This window comes from Anopheles funestus, chromosome 3RL (genome assembly GCF_943734845.2).
Source record: "Anopheles funestus chromosome 3RL, idAnoFuneDA-416_04, whole genome shotgun sequence".
NCBI lineage: Eukaryota > Metazoa > Arthropoda > Insecta > Diptera > Culicidae > Anopheles > Anopheles funestus.
The window spans coordinates 37,367,604-37,388,278 of record NC_064599.1 but is presented as its reverse complement, the minus strand read 5'-3'; the positions used below and the strand labels follow the sequence as shown (position 1 = coordinate 37,388,278).

General features: G+C 41.4%; 2 protein-coding genes across 3 annotated transcripts in view; both read right to left on the bottom strand.

Annotated features, from left to right (window-relative positions):
• The window catches only part of LOC125767607 (uncharacterized), a 74,392-nt gene that overhangs the window by 14,324 nt on the left and 39,393 nt on the right, over window positions 1–20,675 (bottom strand). The gene's annotated exons all lie outside the window — the stretch shown is intronic.
• Window positions 7,530–20,675, bottom strand: part of LOC125767670 (toll-like receptor 6) — a 35,571-nt gene continuing 22,425 nt past the window's right edge. The window contains exon 4 of the mRNA XM_049434490.1: window positions 7,530–8,045. Within this exon, the coding sequence (XP_049290447.1) occupies window positions 7,681–8,045 (365 nt within the window). The 3' untranslated portion in view covers window positions 7,530–7,680. The remainder of the gene's footprint in view (window positions 8,046–20,675) is intronic.

Genomic DNA, 20,675 nt, shown 5'->3' with positions numbered 1-20,675 from the left:
ACCACCTCGTCAACGTCAACTGATACTCTCCTACCGAGTCGGACTCTAACACGGTTAGGGTCTCCGGCAAGCAGCTACTTTGTCTTCGTAGCATTGATCATCAACCCAATTTTATCGACCTCGCGTTTCAGTCGGGTGTCCACGTCCCTGCGATGATTTCGGTGTCATCCGCGAAGGCGAGAAATTGAAGACAACGGGTGAAAATCGTGCCCCTGATGTCGAAGCCCGCGCTTCGGATGACACTTTCCAGTGCGATGTTAAACAGCTAACAGGAGAGTCCGTCCCCTTGGCTCAAAACCCCTATGAGATTCAAACGATTCCGACAGCATGTTCGATACTCTCACATTGCACTGCACCTCGAACATTGTGGCATTCAACATCCGTACCAGCTTCCCTGGGAATCTGTACTGCTGCATGATGTTCCATAGTTCGGTCCGATCTATGGTTTCATAGGCCACTTTGAAGGCAATGATTAGGTGGTGCGTAGGGATTTGGTGCATTAGGCACTTCTGGAGGCACTTCTGTCGTAGATTAAAGATTTGGTCGGTGGTCCACTTGCCTCCAACGCATCCAACTTGATAGCTTTCGACGCAATCTATGCCAGCCCAGATTCCACTCGTCCGGTAGTTAAAAGCTCGACCTCCAAATCTCGTTCGTCAGTTGGAGGGCGCTGAAAGTTCCTATGGCGGTTTATTCAAAACAACCCTTCTCTCGTCCGACCTGAACATTAAAATCTTCGACGACGATCTTGACGTCGTGTTGTGGGAAGCGGTCGTACTATCTCTCCAACTGCGTATAGAATATCTCCTTATCGACATCGGCGCTTCCATCGCACCTACGACCAGGAACGCTGTACCGAGTTCATCCTTTTCACCACCGCTCTGGTAGATGATGCTAACACTGCGGTAGGAGCGCTCCGTAACTCTTTTCCAACGAACCTTCTGCAGTGCTACTATACCGAAGCCTCCCTCACCTCGTCCGAACGAATGCGAGTACTTTAGGTTAGGGCAATTCGATTCTTTCCCATGAACGTGAACAAACCAGGTCGTACATTCATTAAACGATCTACTTTGAACTGAAGAACTAGCGAGAAGAACGACCTAGTAGAACAGGACGTTCTTTAATTCGACGAGTAGGTCATGCATTCATTGAACGACCTACTGTGAACTGAAGAACTGTAATACTTTGATCAAATGAACGTAGGTCCTTTGTTCTTTGCAATGAACTGAGCGAACTGTACGGATCTGATTCTTTAAGCACATTTCCAGAGAACTTCCGGGAGCTGTGAGGGATCGGCAGTTCCATGTCTCGAGTTGCGTGAGTCGGTGTCCATTAATCCGACTCGAAATTTCTTGGTATCTCTTTCCAATAATGCTGTGATTGATGTAAAAATCCTTAAAAATGCTTTGTAAACCCTGTTTTCTATTCATTGTATAAACTAGTATGAAGGATGTTTTCAATAAATAATCAACCACGAAATATAAAATTTAACAATCACGGAATAGTTCCTTTGCAACATACAATTAGGGATTCCAAAATTTCAAATCACTTTGCCGCAAAAAAACATTTATAGCGATAAATTCCATCCCAATAACGACACATTCTGAGTCCCTAGTATGCAAACACTGACCCACTGATTAATGGGTCTTGAGTTTGAGACTGTAGATTGTGTTTGAATTAGGAATTTATCCATTGCTATTCTGCCTATTTCACGAACTGTAGATCAAACTGTTTAATCAATTTTATTGCTCTTTTGTAACGACGCTATTACTACAGCGCGACGGCGCTTGTCCTAACCGTTGTTTCACCTCGTGCTAAAACGTTTTTCGCCCCTGTCACTCTTCGTGCCTATCTGTCAGTTGTGTTAGTAATGTCAATACTAGTCTGGATAGTCGAAGTCTAAATAGAGAAAATAAGCCTCTGAATACGGGAGTTTGGACAAGAGTTTGAACGAGCATAGGAGGGCAAAGCCTTTCTCATAATTTGAAGAAGAAGAAGAAGATTGTCAATGGGTTATTACCTGTGCTTCGAACCGTCACTCAGACGATACCATCGGTGATCCGCGTGAGGTGCGCAATGTTACTACCTGCGTCATCTTATCAGCTCCGGTGCGCAGCTTCACGATTCGGGTTAAAGGCCAGCGCATAGTTGGTAATAAATCATCTATCAAGATGGCTATTCTATCCCATTATACGTCGTCATTATTGCGATGTCATTGTTATCATAAGGAGACTCAAGTCTCCTAGTCGTGACGGCATCCCTGATTCTGTTTTAAAATTGTGGAAGCTAGCCTGGCTGATTCCTATCCTTACGAAAGGTAATCCTTCCGATATATCAAGATACAGCGTTATACCACTACTGTGCGCTCTATCCAAGGTTTTCGAGATCATACTCCATTCCTTCATCACTCAGCAACACGGTTTCTTTCCCAAACGCTCCACAACCTCAAACCTTTTGTGTTATACCTCTTTCCTCTGTGCAAAATTAGATTCCTTCCCTCAAGTCGATCCGACTTCAAATCCGCATTTGACCGTGTTCCGTTCCACATGGCACGGAATGAATCCCATCGCTTACTCCCCTCTCTAGTGCATGCCCATCCTTAGTAATGCCCATCACTACAGCGTCCCTATGACGTTTAGAGTTGCCACCAATTTTGGGGCAAATATAAGTGAGCGCGATCGAGGAAGGAATACCGTTGTAGTTGTATTAACGTTGTTTTCCGTTGGTTGCACGTCGTTTTCCGCGTCCGTGTTACCGCGTCCATTTCCAAGTCAGAGAAATAAAGCAAACCTAGTTAGCCTTGAACCGAAACCAAAGTGTTACAGTCCACTTTAATTTCAACTAAAACAGCAGTTCAGCTCACCCTGCCGGAATTTGAACAAACCGCATTCCCCATTCCTTATTGTTACATAAACTGTACAATATCGGTCTGAACAATTTCCTTATTCGTTTGTTTGATTCTTCCTTGATTCCTTCTCTTCCAATGCCGATTTTCCACAAAGAAGTGTCTTTAGCCGTTTGTTATTTGTTCTGTTCATTTACGATCTTTGTGATGTCTTACCCGCCGACTGTTTCCTTTGTTATGCCGACGACCTCAAAATTTTCCTCCCTATTGTTCCTTCAACGGCTGTATGTATCTCCAAAAGATTCTTGATCGCTTCTCTTGGTGTGTTCGTAATTTGCTTGTCCTGATAAATATAATGTTATCTCGTTTACCCGTTCCCGTAATCCTATAGTATAGTCCTATTGCCTTGCCAATCAGCGAGTGTCTCGTGTCACTTTAATAAAGGACCTTGCCGTTTGCTTCGACAGTGGCCTCACTTTTCGCCATCACCTCGATTCGGTCGTAAGCTCAGCTCGTCAAATTATCGGACTAGTAAAACGCATTCCCCGCGACTTTAATGACCCCCTGTGTGTCAAGGTGCTCTTTTGCTCACTGGTTAGATCGAGGCTTTAGTACTGTTCAGTAATCTGGTCTCCGACTGCAACGATTCACATCAAGCGTGTCGAACAGGTACAGAGGTCATTCACCAGATATGTTTTATGCTTACACTCTGATGAACCTTCCTCTGTCCTGCCCGACTATGAGTCCAAGTGCCGTGCTTTGGAACTTTAGAAGCCCGTCTTTCTACTGCGCAATCTTCCCTGATTACGGATCTCCTGTTGGACTGCATAGACGCCCCTGATCTGTTGTCTGCTTTTCCTCCGTACACTCCTACTCGCTCCCTCCGTTGTCAGCCCCTTTTAAATATCCCCTTATTCCACACTCCTGTTGGCCGCATCAACCCTCTGTTACGTGCCATATATGTGTTCAACTCCTCCTGCCATCTATTTGATTTTCACCTGTCTCTGTCGTCCTATCGTGCTCGTTTCCGATCCTCTCTTTAGACTACTTTTTATTTTTCCTTCTTTTCCGTGGTATCCTAAGTTCAGTATATTTTCTATAGCTATAAGTTCATGTTTGTGTAGCAATTGTTGCAGACAAGCAATTCAATAAAACCAGCTCGTTCTTTACACCCAAAGTTCAAAGTTTTTCCCGTTGTCGGAATGCATGTGTGCAGGCAAACCTCGCCGAGACGTAAATAGATGCAGCCATGAATCAGTTGGTAGTCAATACGCTTCAGATACCATGATACTGCGTAGTCGACACCAGTTACTGCAAATGGTCGACTAGGAGTTGTTCAATTGTTCACAACGGAAACAATGATACGCCTGGAGGGTGGACCAAAGACTTGGTCGAGTGTGAAGGGAGTTACATGTGATGTGTTTTGCTTTATGTGCTATATGTGTCAGTGTGTGTGAGTGTCGGTGAGTACTTGTGGGTACTGCGAGTCTTGTACTGAACCCTGAATGTACGTCTCCTTAAGGTGGTAAGTCTAAGGTGTTAAGTTAAGGTGTTGACTAAGTCCATTGTAGAGCCCCACTCGTGAAGTTATACCGCGAGGTGATCCCGTGGGTGGTGGCAGCAACACTACGTGGCCAAGGAGAGTTTTTTACAGGGTAAAAAATCCCATGTCACCGTTGGTGGTGTCTAAGAAGATTTCTCTCTCCTTGAAAAAAAAACGGGAACAATGTCGAACTATTCCTTTTACCAAGTGTCTTCCACTCAGTGGCCAATATTTCTCACGTAAGTGCGATAAGAGGAATCTTACTCCACAAGGTGAATAGATTCACATGTAAGTACTCTGCTATTCGTAGTGCAAGTGGATACTTTTTGGCAGCAATACTGGATGCTTGGCCTGATAAGGGAGTTGAGACAGTTTTAGTCGTCCTCCAACTAGCAATAGTTCGTGCTCGTCAAAGAAAGGGTTTAATCTTCTTAACGGTGAGCATTTTGCTAAAGACTTTTCTTTTTTCAGCAGTTTTATTTCAGCGTTGAATGCATCTTGCTTGAGTCAATTTGTCTTCGGCAGCAAATCTGACGACAAATATCCATTCAACCGCTGTTCCAAATTGCACCAGATGGTTCGAGTTTTCTCTTTTATGTTCACTACAAACCTTCGACATTGTGCTATGACTGGTACCAAACTGGTGGTTTCTTCTTCTTCTTGCTCGGTTAGACGGACGAAAGGATGAATAACATTCGAACCAAGGATGCACTGGTATTGTTGTCGTCATAGTGGCTGTAACTAGTCGCTTTTCCATATCTGCATCACAGATTTAAGGAGGATTCGATATTGGCCACGTGGGCTTCGATGACACCAACCAATTGGAACCATTACGCCATAGTTTGCTCTCCACGATCTTCGAAACAGACATGCCACGCAAAACAAGATCCACGAGGTTTTCCGAGCTCGTTATTTGCCTCCAAACTCCGTCACGAGTGAAATGCAGTATTTCGACCACCCGATTTGCCAAGTACGTTTTCCAAGGATTTCGGTTGTCAAGCGATTCTTTGCAACGTGATTATTGACTTCGGCCAGAACCATGACTTAGCGACGCAGAACCATGAATGCGAAGCGCTTTCCAGACTTGATCATGCAAATGTGCGACCAAAGCAGCAACCAATTCAACTCCAAACGCGGTAACGTTAATCGCTTTAGCAAAGATACGCAAGATTTAGAAGCCAATAATGATTCCCTAACGTTTCCTTTACCATCTGCACAGCGTGCGCAATCACATCCACCATACGCAGCTTCCGAGGCATCGCTAAAAGTGTGAAGTTCTAGTACCGCATTCGGTAAAAACGCCTATCGTTGAAGCACATATCCTTCCTACAACGGTATTTGCCTAGTGAACTGGTTCTACCTAACTTTCACCGGTTCCTCTAAGGGTTCATTCCATCCGCACGATACTTGTCACAAATATTGTATTAACGACTACGACATCTTCTGACAGGCCGTGGAGCACTTCTAAATGGTTAGACGTTCACTCACGCAACTCGAACTCGAAACCTCCCTTGGACATAAACTCACCGAGTTCGTTACACAACTTTACGGCCCCATCAACGCTACTAGCACCGCCGATAATGTCATGGACGTAAAAGCTTCTCCGGATAGCAGATTCGATGATGAATATCATCTTGCACCACACGGCCAGTACACAGTCCATGGTTGTGAAATCAACGTCAACGGGGCGACGTAGATGTGGCAGGTAATATACAGGTGCTGGCTGATCTCATTTCCCGATGGTACGGTCCATGTGTCCATGAATCCTTCTTTCAAGCGGACATCACGACGAAATCCTGATAGCGCTGGAATTTCTAGTCGTGTTTATTTTTGTAGTAGTAGTCCTTACAGTAGCTCTCTTCTGTTGAGGTAGAACGATTTAGGCACAATTCTTCACTTTTCCAGAAACGCTCTAACTTCTATTGAAGGGAAACCATGCATGCTGCAACAGTAATAGCTTGTCCTGAGGTTTCGCAAGATGAAGCCGCACCTTTAATGGTCTGCTCTTGCGTCACCATTAGCGATTCCAACATGCACATTCGTCTACACAGATATTTCACTAAGGAATCGTAATCGGGGTTGTCAGCTGTGGTTGCAAAATTCTTCCATTCACGCAAGGTGTCCATCGGTAGTTTTGTGGTAAGTAGATGCTCCAATAGTCCGCCCCAATGCTGAATTCGTAATTGTCGGTGCTGAGCAATATAGATTCGATTATTTGGACGGCTTCACATTTTAACGCGGCCCTTAGATATTTCTGAATTTCGGGCTCCTCCGTATTATCATTTTTAGGCCTTCGTAGGTGTTCCGGAACGGAAGCTTCAAACCCGTTAGCGCTTTAGTAGCACTGACGACAGGCAGTTTTCTTTCCAACTCCGACTCCACTCTAAAACAAATGTTCTCGTATTCAGCACGCGTTTCATGGTTGCAACTGCACATTCTTCGGTTGCATGTTCTTCCAGCTGCAACTGCATTTCGTCGAGGTCAGACCACAACTTCTTCAATCGCTCTAATCGCAATGATACTTGAGCGATATCGCGCTCTTCCACAAAGTCTTTCGCGAATTGATCATACCGTCCTAAAGACACCATCAAGCCGCGACGGTTCAAAGTCCAATTCACTTGATCGGTCATTGCGAAGAAAATGTTCCTTGAAATTTGTCGGAAATTCACGTACCCTACTACAAATTTCTCGTCTTATGTTCGCGCGCTACTCGTGGACATGTTTTATTGCGAGAAATTTGGAATTATTTGTATACGCGAATTTTCACTGTTTGCTCCTAAGTTGTGTTTTTTATTCTGCTCCTTTGTAACTACGCTTTTACAACGGCGCAATGGCGCTTGTCCTAACCGATGTTTCGCGTCGCGCTAATACGTTAATCGACCCTGCTATCCACGCAGCACCCTGCTATCCATGAAGGACTATAAAAGGAGTTGTCTTGTGTTAAAATATTTTAATAAAGACTCGAATTCCCCCTCCTTTTTCATACATGTTTATTGCGATAATTAAATCGATACGAAAATTTTAATGCTTAATGTATGGAAGGTAATATATTTATCAATTTTCAAAATCAACAATATGTAAATGCATCGTACCATGAATCCAAAATATTTTGCAGATAAAAAAATATGCAGTACTGCTCGTAAAAAAGAAATAGAAAAGTTTATTGTTTTATAATGAAAAACAGATACAGTTAGTGATTTCACAATAAAAAGATTATATTACTTATTTAAGTATTAAGATTACGCATTTATTATGACCAAACCATACAAATGCACACTTTCCCTATAATTGTTTAAATCTTGAGTCTTGATCTTAAGTAGTAACTTGACTTCATCTGGGCAGGAGTTTCCCCTAATCGTACGCGGATCCTCTCAAATGTTCCATTCGGTACACTTACTATTTGATTTTCATACAAATTCAATGCTACTAACATTGGAGGATATAAACTCTCGTTCAAAGGGATTGACACAATTTTGTTGTGTGACATATCGATCATTTCTACATTAGGTAATTGTTCGAAATCTTCTGCTTCGAAACGTTCTATTTGATTAATCCTAAGTGGAATCATCTTAGTGTTTTTTGATAATATTTTGTACAGGCAACGGGGAACACGAGTTAGATTATTGGACATTAGATTTAAACTGATTACTTGTGTACCTTGCCAGTTGCAGAAATCTAATACCTTTAAACGGTTGTAGGATAGTATTAAATTAGATTCCTTTTGATTCATCAGCTTTCCAACAATTGTGTCTATTTTATTATTTCTAAAATTGAATATCGTTACATTCGCTAAAGGCCAAAACACCTCGAAATTGATCCTCTTAAGCTCATTGTAATCCAAATCAATTGATAACAAATTTGGCATGCATGAAGCGTTGGTCAGTCTTTCAATGTAGGTAATTTTGTTTTGGCCTAAATTTAAGCTTTTAAGCCTTTTTAAGGTGCAGAATAAGTTCAAATCAACAATTTCAATTTTGCATATTCGTATGATGATTTCCCTAACATTGAGTAAGTTGCTCACAGTTGGTGGAATACTGCGCATTGGACTGCTTATAATGCTAAAATAATCCATAAAGCTGTTTCGTTCAAAGTGAAGCCGAATTATCGATGACTTGAAAATTTTAATAGCAGCCACAGTGCAATCTTTCGTAAATGATGCCGTTTTTAACATGGGCGAATCTTCAATGGTGAATGATTCAAACACATTGCCCAATTCGGTACAAAATTGCCCATCCAGTGTCGATGCTTGTAAGTTGCGTAGTGTAACACTAGAAGTGTTTTCCGGTGTATATTGTAACATGAAATAACCTTCTTCGGACGGGTTCCAGTTGTCGATCTTACATGGATCGATTTGATGTTTTTTTCTGCAATCAAACTTGAAGCACCCAATATGTCCCAACAGACCGGCGATGGTAACAACACTGAAATGTCACACACATAAATTAATGTAAAATGTCTAATATCACTTTTTTGGACCTTAAATACCACAAAGGAATTATGTAGCGTGACATCATTCGACTACAAATAATTGCTTCAACTGAGCTTAAACCGGGTAACTAGTTGTTCTGCCATGTTTCATAAGCAGTAATCGATCTTTTATAGCCAGTTCATGATTTGATAACAATGTTAATGACTGTAAAAATAAAAAGGCAGTATAACAGAAACTAATTACGGTATCTGGTTTGGCTTTGTGTGAAAATGCGAAATAAATATCATTCATTTTTTATACATTAGGTGCAGTTGATTGCAAAGAACGAACGACATATGCTCATTTGATCAAAGTACAACAGTTCTTTTGTTCACAGTAGATCGTTCAATGAATCATCCTACCCGTCGAATTTAAGAAAGTCCTGTTCTACTAGGTCATTCTTCTCGCCATCACAATTTGAGAACGCCTGGATACACATGACGTTCATTCTGTCGAAACAAAAAATTAACTGCATAAACCCCATAGCAAATGAAAAACTTGTGTGAAGAGAAAAGCGGCGCTAGGTTAGCTAAGCTCCCGGTGAAAACAGTGGATCACTGATGAATGGGGAATGAAAGAGGAGGGAAGAGATGCCAAAGCAGCGATAGACCTGACAAAAACCAGAGGAACCAAAGCTTTTGTCAACCAACAACTCTCGACTCTAGAAAGAAAAGTTATATGCTCATTTAGGCGAGACAAACGAGCGTGGGCTAACTTCGTCGTTGACAAAGGTAGAAAAAAGCCGCCGCTACCGGGGACGTTCGCCTCCTATACGACATCTTATGACACCTTAGCGGAGTAAAGATAAGTACTAATATACCTTTGAAAGCTTTAGCTGAGCCTCCAACGAGGCAGTGAAGGCAGCCATGGAGGCCTACCCTGAGGTTTTTAGAATGCTACTTCAGTGTCCTCGATCGACAGGACAATTTCCATCAATTTGGAAGAGGCAGAAGCTGGTATTGATACCAAAGCCGGGTAAACTAGCAGGCGATCCATCAGCTCTTAGACCCTTGGGACTCGTCAGCTCCCTGGCTAAGGCGACCTTGACCTTGACAGGAGATACCAATCCTTGACCGCCTGGCAGTCTATACTGCGGTAGGAGCGCTCCGTAACTCTTTTCCAGCGAACCTTCTGCAGTGCTACTATACCAAAGCCGCCCTGACCTCGTCCGAACGAATGCGAGTACTTTAGGTTTGGGCAATTCGATTCTTTCCCATGAACGTGAACGAACCAGTTTTTTTATTTAGATGAACTAAAGGCGAATCGCGGTTCTTTCGTTCACATAAAATAAACGTTCTTAAATTCGACAGGTAGGTCGTTCATTCATTAAACGACCTACGTTGAACTGGCGTTGAAGAACTGGCGAGAAGAACAACCTAGTAGAACAGGACGTTCTTTAATTCGACGAGTAGGTCATTCATTCATTGAACGACCTACTGTGAACTGAAGAACTGTAATACTTTGATCAAATGAACGTAGGTCCTTTGTTCTTTGCAATGAACTGAGCGAACTGTACGGATCTGATTCTTTAAGCACATTTCCATAGTACTTCCGGGTGCTGTGAGGGATCGGCAGTTCCATGTCTCGAGTTGCGTGAGTCGTTGTCCATTACTCCGACTCGAAATTTCTTGGTATCCTTTCGTTGCATTTGTATTGGGGGTGGTTTACAAGGCCTTTTGTCCAACCCCCTGTCTCGTAGGACAGGGACAGACCTTGGAGCACTAGTTTGCAAAGTGCCCCAGAATATCTTTTCCTTTGAGCACACTGCTGCAAGAAATAGCAGTAATCGTTCCGGACAATTCTCTAAATTTTCTTTCCCTCTTTTTGCCCGTTCTTAGTAACACTAGTTTAAGTTAGAATAGTCTTATCCATCGTTTTTGTTTATAAAATACGACATCCACTTTCCAATAATGCTGTGATTGATGTAAAAATCCTTAAAACTGCTTTGTAAACCCTGTTTTCTATTCATTTTCTAAACTAGGATGAAGGATGTTTTGATGATGATGATGATGATGATGATGATGATGATGATGATGATGATGATGATGATGATAAGTCCCACCTCTTACCCCAGACAGGTTTGAGAAGGACGGATATTGTTACTCTAATAATAAAAGCAAACAACGAGGAAGTGGTGGCATCAATAAACATTTTGAAGATTCCGCTGTGTCATTCATGCTTCCAAAACCAATGAATGGAACTGTTTCACCATATTTAAGGACAGCTGCAACTTGCATATGGCCAGTTCTGCTAATACCAACAGCTTTTAGGGCACTACCTTCCGAAGCAGGGGAATCCAATGCATCTGAAATCAGTCACGTTCAATCATCAGTGTGTGAGTCTTGCTGTGACCTCTTAGATTGTGCACACCGTGAACTCTTCACAATGAAATCAACTGTCCACTTTTCACGCGCGTGTCTCAAACTTGCGTTGTCTCATTCTATTTATTATTATTTTTTAATCAATATTTTAAAATTAAAAAATCTTATCATCATCATTAGTTCATGATGACAACTGCAGTTATACAAAACAGAGTGACATAGGACATCTACACCTATTTAGCATTACATAGTTTGTTTAACATGCACGGCACACCCACGCTTGAATTCTTATAAGATACTCGCATTCTCTTGGCAATCTGTTGTACCGTTGAATCCCCTTCAAAAACAAAGAGTTTCTAGCACTGTGAGATAGTAAGTTCGGAATCCTGGGTTCATCTGCCCTGCGTGTACAGTACCTATGCACATCAGATCCTCGAACTATTCTCTCTCCCAGATACTCCGGTAATAGGCCATTTAATAATGTCTAATAATGGCCATTAATTAATAATAATGTCTGATACACAATCCTCTGTTCTACAGACATCCATTGTAGAATATCTAGCATAACAGCAGACGATGTACGTCGACCAGAACACAATATTAACTTCATAATACGATTTTGCAATCGTTGAACCCTAATCATTTGCCCGTTATTGCCAAGGGATTTGTAGAGGTGAACTTTCCCGAAAAAATCAAGATCGTTCGCCAACCTACTAATCACTCCACACTGCTTTGCCACTTTGGTGATGACCCAGTGTATGTGAGCGTGGAACTTCAACTTGTCGTCTAAAATAACCCCCAAGTATTTAACCTGGCGGGTTCTCTCGATTCGTTCCGCATTGATAACGATAGATGGTGGGTTGTACAATCCACCGACAGACATTACCATGTAGCTGGTCTTTTTAATGTTCAATGACAGTTTTTGGTACTTTAACCACCCATCTAGAGCGTTTACATCGAGATTAAGGAGAGACTCTGCTTGTTTGATGTCTTTATGCACGATATACATAACAGTATCGTCAGCAAAAAGATTGATCTCGCAAAAAATTAAAACCTGTTTCATTTCATTGGTATACATGATAAACAAAATTGGTCCAAGACCACTTCCTTGCGGAACTCCAAGGGTGGTTTCTATAGCCTCTGATTTTGAGTTTCCAAAAAAACGTTCTCTGAGTTCTGTCTTTTAAATAATTTTCGAACCAATTGAGCTCCCTCCCCACAATACCAAAACGCTTTAGTGTTGCTAAAACTAACGGCCTTGATATTGTCTCAAATACTCGTTTAAGATCCAAGAAAATAGCAATTATCGTTTCCTTCTGTTCCATTAACCCTTTCCACCTCGCTAGAATAAGATTCAAAGCAGTTTCACAAGAGTGGCCCTGCCGATATCCTGACTGCTCGTGAATTCATAACTCGTGTCCATTCAGAAATTGTACCAATTGTTCTTTGACTACAATTTCAAGAATTTTTTCGAATATATATAGCATGTTGATGGGACGAAAATCCTCCGCATTGACAGCTCCGTTCACTTTAGGAATAGGTATTACCAATGACTCCTTCCATGTTTTAGGAAAATATCCGCTCTTTAGCGATTCATTAATCACCATAAGAAGATTTTCTCCTATTACATGGAAGCAGTTCTGAATTGTGTGAGAATTCACATTCCCATACCTGCCGTTTTAATCAGGGCCAAACAAATCGTTTTTCGAATCGAAACAAACAATCGAATTGTTTGTGTTGTTTTAGTTCTCAACAAATAACCAGGCTCGCCGACAGAACTAATTTTTTCATTTATATTTAAAACACTGTTTACAAAAAATGAGTTAAACTTGTTACTTATAATGAAATCATCCGATTCAACCAAGTTATCAAATCTAACAACAGAAACGCGTGACTGATCTGATCTTAATCATACTTTTCAGTTCTTTCCAGAGCTATTTACTGTTACCTTTGTGCTTAGATATCTCATTACAAAAGTATTCCCTACGTGTTGTTTTGAGACTCCTGCTGTATGTATTCCTAAACCTAGTATAGTCAGACCAATCGTAAGCTGAGTTTGTTCTAATAAATTGCTTGTATGCCTTGTCTCTTTCCCGTTTAGCGCATGCAAGATCCAAAGTATACCATTTACTAGTCTCTCTTGTTACGATTGTCTTCTCTTCTACCAAGGCGTTCATTGCATTTTCCAATGTATTCCATAACAAGTCGGCAGCTTCGTCCAAATTGGATGTTTCCTGCTGAAGACCTTCTGACACATTGATGCAAAGAGCATGTTTCGAGTACCTATTCCAGCATTTTACTTTTCGTTGAACTGTTTCACAGCGTTCATCGTTTATATTTAAAACAAGAGTTTCATGATCTGTTATTTTTAGTAACGGATCAGTAGCGACTTTAATGAAGTCTGTGCTACTATAAACGTGATCTATCAATGTTCTGCTCTGTCTAGCATTACGTGTGACCTCAGTTACTTTTTGTTTCATATTTACTGAATCCATCAAGCTTTTTAACTTGGCAGATTTTTCAATATTTAGACAATCAATATTGAAGTCACCGACGATTACATTTGTTCTCCTAAAATCAAAGAATCTATCCAACCAATCTTCTAAAATTTCAACAAACCTTGAGTCACTTGCACTAGGGGAATGATATAAAATCCCATAAGTTCCTACTAGTCTACCCCGAGAGACTGCTACACCAAGAAACCAATTGCCTTCCAATGATTCATTGAAAATCACTTTAATGGCAATGTCGCTTCTAGCATACACAGCAACTCTTCCTGTGTGGCGTGAATGTGACAAACACGATACCACTCTATAACCGGCTAAAGTCTGAAACACGACCCCCCCCCACTCACGGTCACCCATCTGCGTGTCAATTTTTCGTACAGGGTGGTTCGGAGACTATGCAATGTGGCCTGAATTTGATTTTTTTTACAATTACTATTAAATTGTAAGGAGGTTTTCGCATAGTGAAAAGTGATTTATTCATCGAGGAACCAAGTTCCATACGCTGTTTGTGAAACCGTCAAATTTTCCTCATTTTTAACCCAACTTTGCCCCATAGCTCCGCCGGTATCCAAGATATCGCCAAACTTTCTTCTGGCCATGGCTAGGTGGCACTTGTGGCGGCTAAAGTCTGAAACACGACCCCCCCCACTCACGGGCACTCATTTGAGTGACTTTTTTTCGTGCAGGGTGGTTCGAAATCGGTTGCGTGTTTTTGAATTATGTTTCGAGACACAGACACCTGAGGGCATGGCCGTCGAAGAAGAAAATGTAGCAATTGGTGCCATCTATCGACCACAGGTCAAAGATTGGCGATCCGTTGGAGCTTTCGCGAATAGCTCCGGCCACAGACATGGTAGCGATTAGTGGTGCATGGACGAAATCTAGCCACAAGTGCCATCTAGCCATGGCCAGAAGAAAGTTTGGCGATATCTTGGATACCGGCGGAGCTATGGGGCAAATACGGGCCAAAAATGAGGAAAATTTTACGGTTTCACAAACAGCGTATGGAACTTGGTTCCTCGATGAATAAATCACTTTTCACTATGCGAAAACCTCCTTACAATTTAATAGTAATTGTAAAAAAAAATCAAATTCAGGCCACTTTGCATAGTCTCCGAACCACCCTGTACGTAAAATTGACACGCAGATGAGTGACCGTGAGTGGGGGGGGTCGTGTTTCAGACTTTAGCCCTTGTGGCAACATTTCGTCCATGCACCACTAATCGCTACCATGTCTGTGGCCGGAGCTATTCGCGAAAGCTCCAACGGATCGCCAATCTTTGACCTGTGGTCGATAGATGGCACCAATTGCTACATTTTCTTCTTCGACGGCCATGCCCTCAGGTGTCTGCGTCTCGAAACATAATTAAAAAACACGCAACCGATTTCGAACCACCCTGCACGAAAAAAAGTCACTCAAATGAGTGCCCGTGAGTGGGGGGGATCGTGTTTCAGACTTTAGCCGGTTGAAGTCTAAAATAAAAACCCCCCAACTCACGGTCACTCACCTGAGTAACTTTTTTTCGTGCAGGGTGGTTCGCAATCGGTTGCGTGTTTTATTAATTATGTTTCGAGACACAGACACCTGAGGGCATGGCCGTCGAAGAAGAAAATGTAGCAATTGGTACCATCTATCGACTACAAATCAAAGATTTTCGATCCGTTGGATACCGCCCGAGTTATGGGGCAAAGTTGGGCCAAAAATGAGGAAAATTGCACCAAATACCCGAAAGAGTGTAACAGTTGCTTTCGCGAATAGCTCCGGCTACAGACATAGTAGCAATTAGCGGTGCGTGGACGAAATGTAGGCACAAGTGCCATCTAGCCATGGCCAGAAGAAAGATTGGCGATTCGTTGGATACCGACCAAGTTACGAGACACACTTGGGCCAAAACTGAGGAAAATTTTACGGTTTCACAAACAGCGTATGGAACTTGGTTCCTCGATTAATAAATCAGTTTTCACTACGCGAAAACCCCCTTGCAATGTATTTATAATTATAAAAAAAAATCAAATTCAGGCCACATTGCATAACCTCCGAACCACCCTGTACGAAAAATTGACAAGCAGATGAGTGACCGTGAGAGGGAGGGTCCTTATTTCAGATTTTAGCCTTTGTTTTAATTTCCAGTACTGCTCGTAAAAAAGAAAAAGAAATATAAATGAAATAGGAATAGAATGAAAAACAGATACAGTTAGTAATTCAGTAATAAAAAGATAATATACAACATCTTAATAGTAGCATTTCTCGTTTATTATGACGAAATCATGTAAATAAGTACTTTCCTCTAATTTTTAACATAAACATTTGTATTTACATAAACAATTTTTTGAAAGTAGATCATAAACAACTTTTATTAGAAACTTGACTTCATATTAAATTAAAAGTATGTTATCCCAGCAGGTGGTTCCCCTAATCGTACGCGGATCCTCTCAAATGTTCCATTCAGTATGCTTAATATTGGATTTTCATACAAACTAAATTCTACTAACATTGGAGGATATAAACTCTCGTTCAAAGGGATTGACACAATTTTGTTGTATGACATATCGATCAGTTCTACATTAGGTAACTGATCGAAATCTCCTACTTCGAAACGTTCTATTTGATTAACCTGAAGTGCAATCATCTTAGTTCTTTGTGATAATATTTTGTACAGGCAACAGGGTACACGAGTTAGATTATTGGACATTAAATTTAAAATGATTGCTTGTGCACCTTGCCAGTTGCAGAAATCTAATATCTTTAAACGGTTGTAGGATAATGTTAAATAAAATTCAAGTGGATTCATCAGCTGTCCAACAATTGTGTCTATCTTATTATTACTCATTTCAATTAGTGCCAGTTTTTGAAAAGCCCAAAACACCTCGAAATTGATCCTCTTAAGCTCATTGTAATCCAAATCAATTGATTCCAAATTTGGAATGCATGAAGCGTTGGATGGTCTTTGAATGTGGGCAATTTTGTTTTGACCTAAATTTAAGAATACTAGATTGTTTAATGCGCATAATAAGTTTAAATCAACACTTTCTATTTTGCACATTCGTATAAGGATTTTCTTCACATTGAGTAAGTTGCTCACAGTTGGTGGAATACTGCGCATTGGACTGTTTTTTATTTTAAAATCTCGAATAAAACTGTTTTGTTCGAAAGTAACTCGAAATATTGACGACTTAAATAACTCAACACCACTCACATTACAATCATGGTAGAATGATGCCGTTTTTAACATGGGCGAATCTTCAATGGTGAATGATTCAAACACATTGCCCAATTCGGTACAAAATTGCCCATCAATTGTCGATGCTTGTAAGTTGCGTAGTGTAGCACTAGAAGTGTTTTCCGGTGTATATTGTAAAATGAAATACCCTTCCTCAGACGGGTTCCAGTTGTCAATCTTACATGGATCGGATTGATGTTTTTTTCTGCAATCAAACTTGAAACTCCCAATATGTCCAAACAGACCGGCGATGGTAACAACACTGCAATGTCACACACATAAATTAATGCAATATTTCTAATAACACTCGTGTGCACCTTAAATACCACAAAGGAATTATGTAGCGTGACATCATTCGACTACAAATAATTGCTTCAACTGAGCTTAAACCGTGGACTACTTGTTCTATTAAGCATCATTAGCTGGAGTCGATCTTTTATACCCAGTTGGTGGTTTGACAACAATTTTAATGACTGTAAAATTTAAAAGCGAATTATAATTCTGTTTTTGGTTTTTCTTTGTATGGAAATGTGTTAAATGGACATTAACATGTTCTATGCAATTTGCATGAATGCTAATGACAACCAGGGGTACTAAACGCTAGATGAACATTTGTCAACAATTTTTGCCAATCAATGTCAATTTTTGATTCACCAACGGTTAAGACATACGTCAGATCAGCGGATGCAAAAGCATTACTCTGGTCAAGATGAGTCCCAACTGCCCTTGGAAGTTCGTCTTTACAGTACTTTGTTTGTATGTGTTTATTGTAGTCTTGTGGAACCAAACTAAATACTCTTCGCACATTTATCGGTCGAGCACGTCGCGAAGAAATGGCCATGTCAACAATCCGTTTCTAGGAAACTTGATCTAGACGTGAAGTACTCCATCCACGGCTGCATCCGATCTCCGCAAGGTTCGACTCCACCTGATCTAGCCAACGAGCTCAATGTGCTCCTCTACGTCTCGTGGGGACGGGACGAGTACCTTACTGGTGGGACATGAGTTTGGCATCCTCATCACGTGCATTTCGCGTGTTGCTAGCAAGGTAACAAAACTCCTCTACCACCTCGTCAACGTCAACTGATACTCTCCTACCGAGTCGGACTCTAACACGGTTAGGGTCTCCGGCAAGCAGCTACTTTGTCTTCGTAGCATTGATCATCAACCCAATTCTATCGACCTCGCGTTTCAGTCGGGTGTCCACGTCCCTGCGATGATGTCGGTGTCATCCGCGAAGGCGAGAAATTGAAGACAACGGGTGAAAATCGTGCCCCTGATGTCGAAGCCCGCGCTTCGGATGACACTTTCCAGTGCGATGTTAAACAGCTAACAGGAGAGTCCGTCCCCTTGGCTCAAAACCCCTATGAGATTCAAACGATTCCGACAGCATGTTCGATACTCTCACATTGCACTGCACCTCGAACATTGTGGCATTCAACATCCGTACCAGCTTCCCTGGGAATCTGTACTGCTGCATGATGTTCCATAGTTCGGTCCGATCTATGGTTTCATAGGCCACTTTGAAGGCAATGATTAGGTGGTGCGTAGGGATTTGGTGCATTAGGCACTTCTGGAGGCACTTCTGTCGTAGATTAAAGATTTGGTCGGTGGTCCACTTGCCTCCAACGCATCCAACTTGATAGCTTTCGACGCAATCTGTGCCAACCCAGATTCCACTCGTCCGGTAGTTAAAAGCTCGACCTCCAAATCTCGTTCGTCAGTTGGAGGGCGCTGAAAGTTCCTATGGCGGTTTATTCAAACCAACCCTTCTCTCGTCCGACCTGAACATTAAAATCTTCGACGACGATCTTGACGTCGTGTTGTGGGAAGCGGTCGTACTATCTCTCCAACTGCGTATAGAATATCTCCTTATCGACATCGGCGCTTCCATCGCACCTATGACCAGGAACGTTGTACCGAGTTCATCCTTTTCACCACCGCTCTGGTAGATGATGCTAACACTGCGGTAGGAGCGCTCCGTAACTCTTTTCCAACGAACCTTCTGCAGTGCTACTATACCGAAGCCGCCCTGACCTCGTCCGAACGAATGCGAGTACTTTAGGTTAGGGCAATTCGATTCTTTCCCATGAACGTGAACGAACCAGTTCTTTTATTTAGATGAACTAAACGTGAATCGCGGTTCTTTCGTTCACATAAAATAAACGTTCTTAAATTCGACGGGTAGGTCGTTCATTCATTAAACGACCTACGTTGAACTGAAGAACTGGCGAGAAGAACGACCTAGTAGAACAGGACGTTCTTAACACTAGAACTACCAAGCGTTTTAAGCGTTTTTCGTTTGTGGTTAATTTTTAAACAATTTCGAAGAGTTAGAGTATATTTTATTGTTTATTGCAGATCGTACTATAGAATATATATGTGAAACTCATGTTTGAACTACCTTAGAATTGTTTAACCCTAAAAAATTATGTGATGAAAATGAAGCGTTCCAGTCAAAATGACTGGTCCGGTAGTTCTAGTGTTAAATTTGACGAGTAGGTCATTCATTGATTGAACGACCTACTGTGAACTGAAGAACTGTAATACTTTGATCAAATGAACGTAGGCCGTTCGTTCTTTGCAATGAACTGAACGAACCGTACGGTTCTGATTCTTTAAGCACATTTCCAGAGTACTTCCGTGTGCTGTGAGGGATCGGCAGTTCCATGTCCCGAGTTGCGTGAGTCGGTGTCCATTAATCCGACTCGAAATTTCTTGGTATCACTTTCCAATAATGCTGTGATTGATGTAAAAATCCTTAAAAATGCTTTGTAAACCCTGTTTTCTATTCATTGTATAAACTAGTATGAAGGATGTTTTCAATAAATAATCAACCACGAAATATAAAAATTAACAATCACGGAATAGTTCCTTTGCAACATACAATTAGGGATTCCAAAATTTCAAATCACTTTGCCGCAAAAAAACATTTATAGCGATAAATTCCATCCCAATAACGACACATTCTGAGTCCCTAGTATGCAAACACTGACCCACTGATTAATGGGTCTTGAGTTTGAGACTGTAGATTGTGTTTGAATTAGGAATTTATCCGTTGCTATTCTGCCTATTTCACGAACTGTAGATCAAACTGTTTAATCAATTTTATTGCTCTTTTGTAACGACGCTATTACTACAGCGCGATGGCGCTTGTCCTAACCGTTGTTTCACCTCGCGCTAAAACATTTTTAGTCCCTGTCACTCTTCGTTCCTATCTGTCAGTTGTGTTAGTAATGTCAATTCTTAAGATATATGACTCTGGATAGTCGAAGTCTAAACAGAGAATATATGCCTCTGAATACAGGAGTTTGGACAAGAGTTTGAGCGAACATAGGAGGGCAAAGCCTTTCCCATAAAATAGAAGAAGAAGAAGATTGTCAATGGGTTATTACCTGTGCTTCGAACCGTCACTCAGACGATACCATCGGTGATACAGATATCTTAGTGCTCGGACGAACAATTTCTCCGCGTGATGTGCTCAATGTTACTACCTGCGTCATCTTATCAGCTCCGGTGCGCAGCTTCACGATTCGGGTTAAAGGCCAGCGCGTAGTTGGTAATAAATCATCTATCAAGATTGCTATTCTATCCCATTATACGTCGTCATTATTGCGATGTCGTTGTTATCATAAGGAGATTCAAGGATCCTAGTCGTGACGGCATCCCTGATTCCGTTTTAAAATTGTGGTAGCTGGCCTGGCTGATTCCTATTCTTACGAAAGGTAATCCTTCCGATATATCAAGAAACCGCGTTATTCCACTACTGT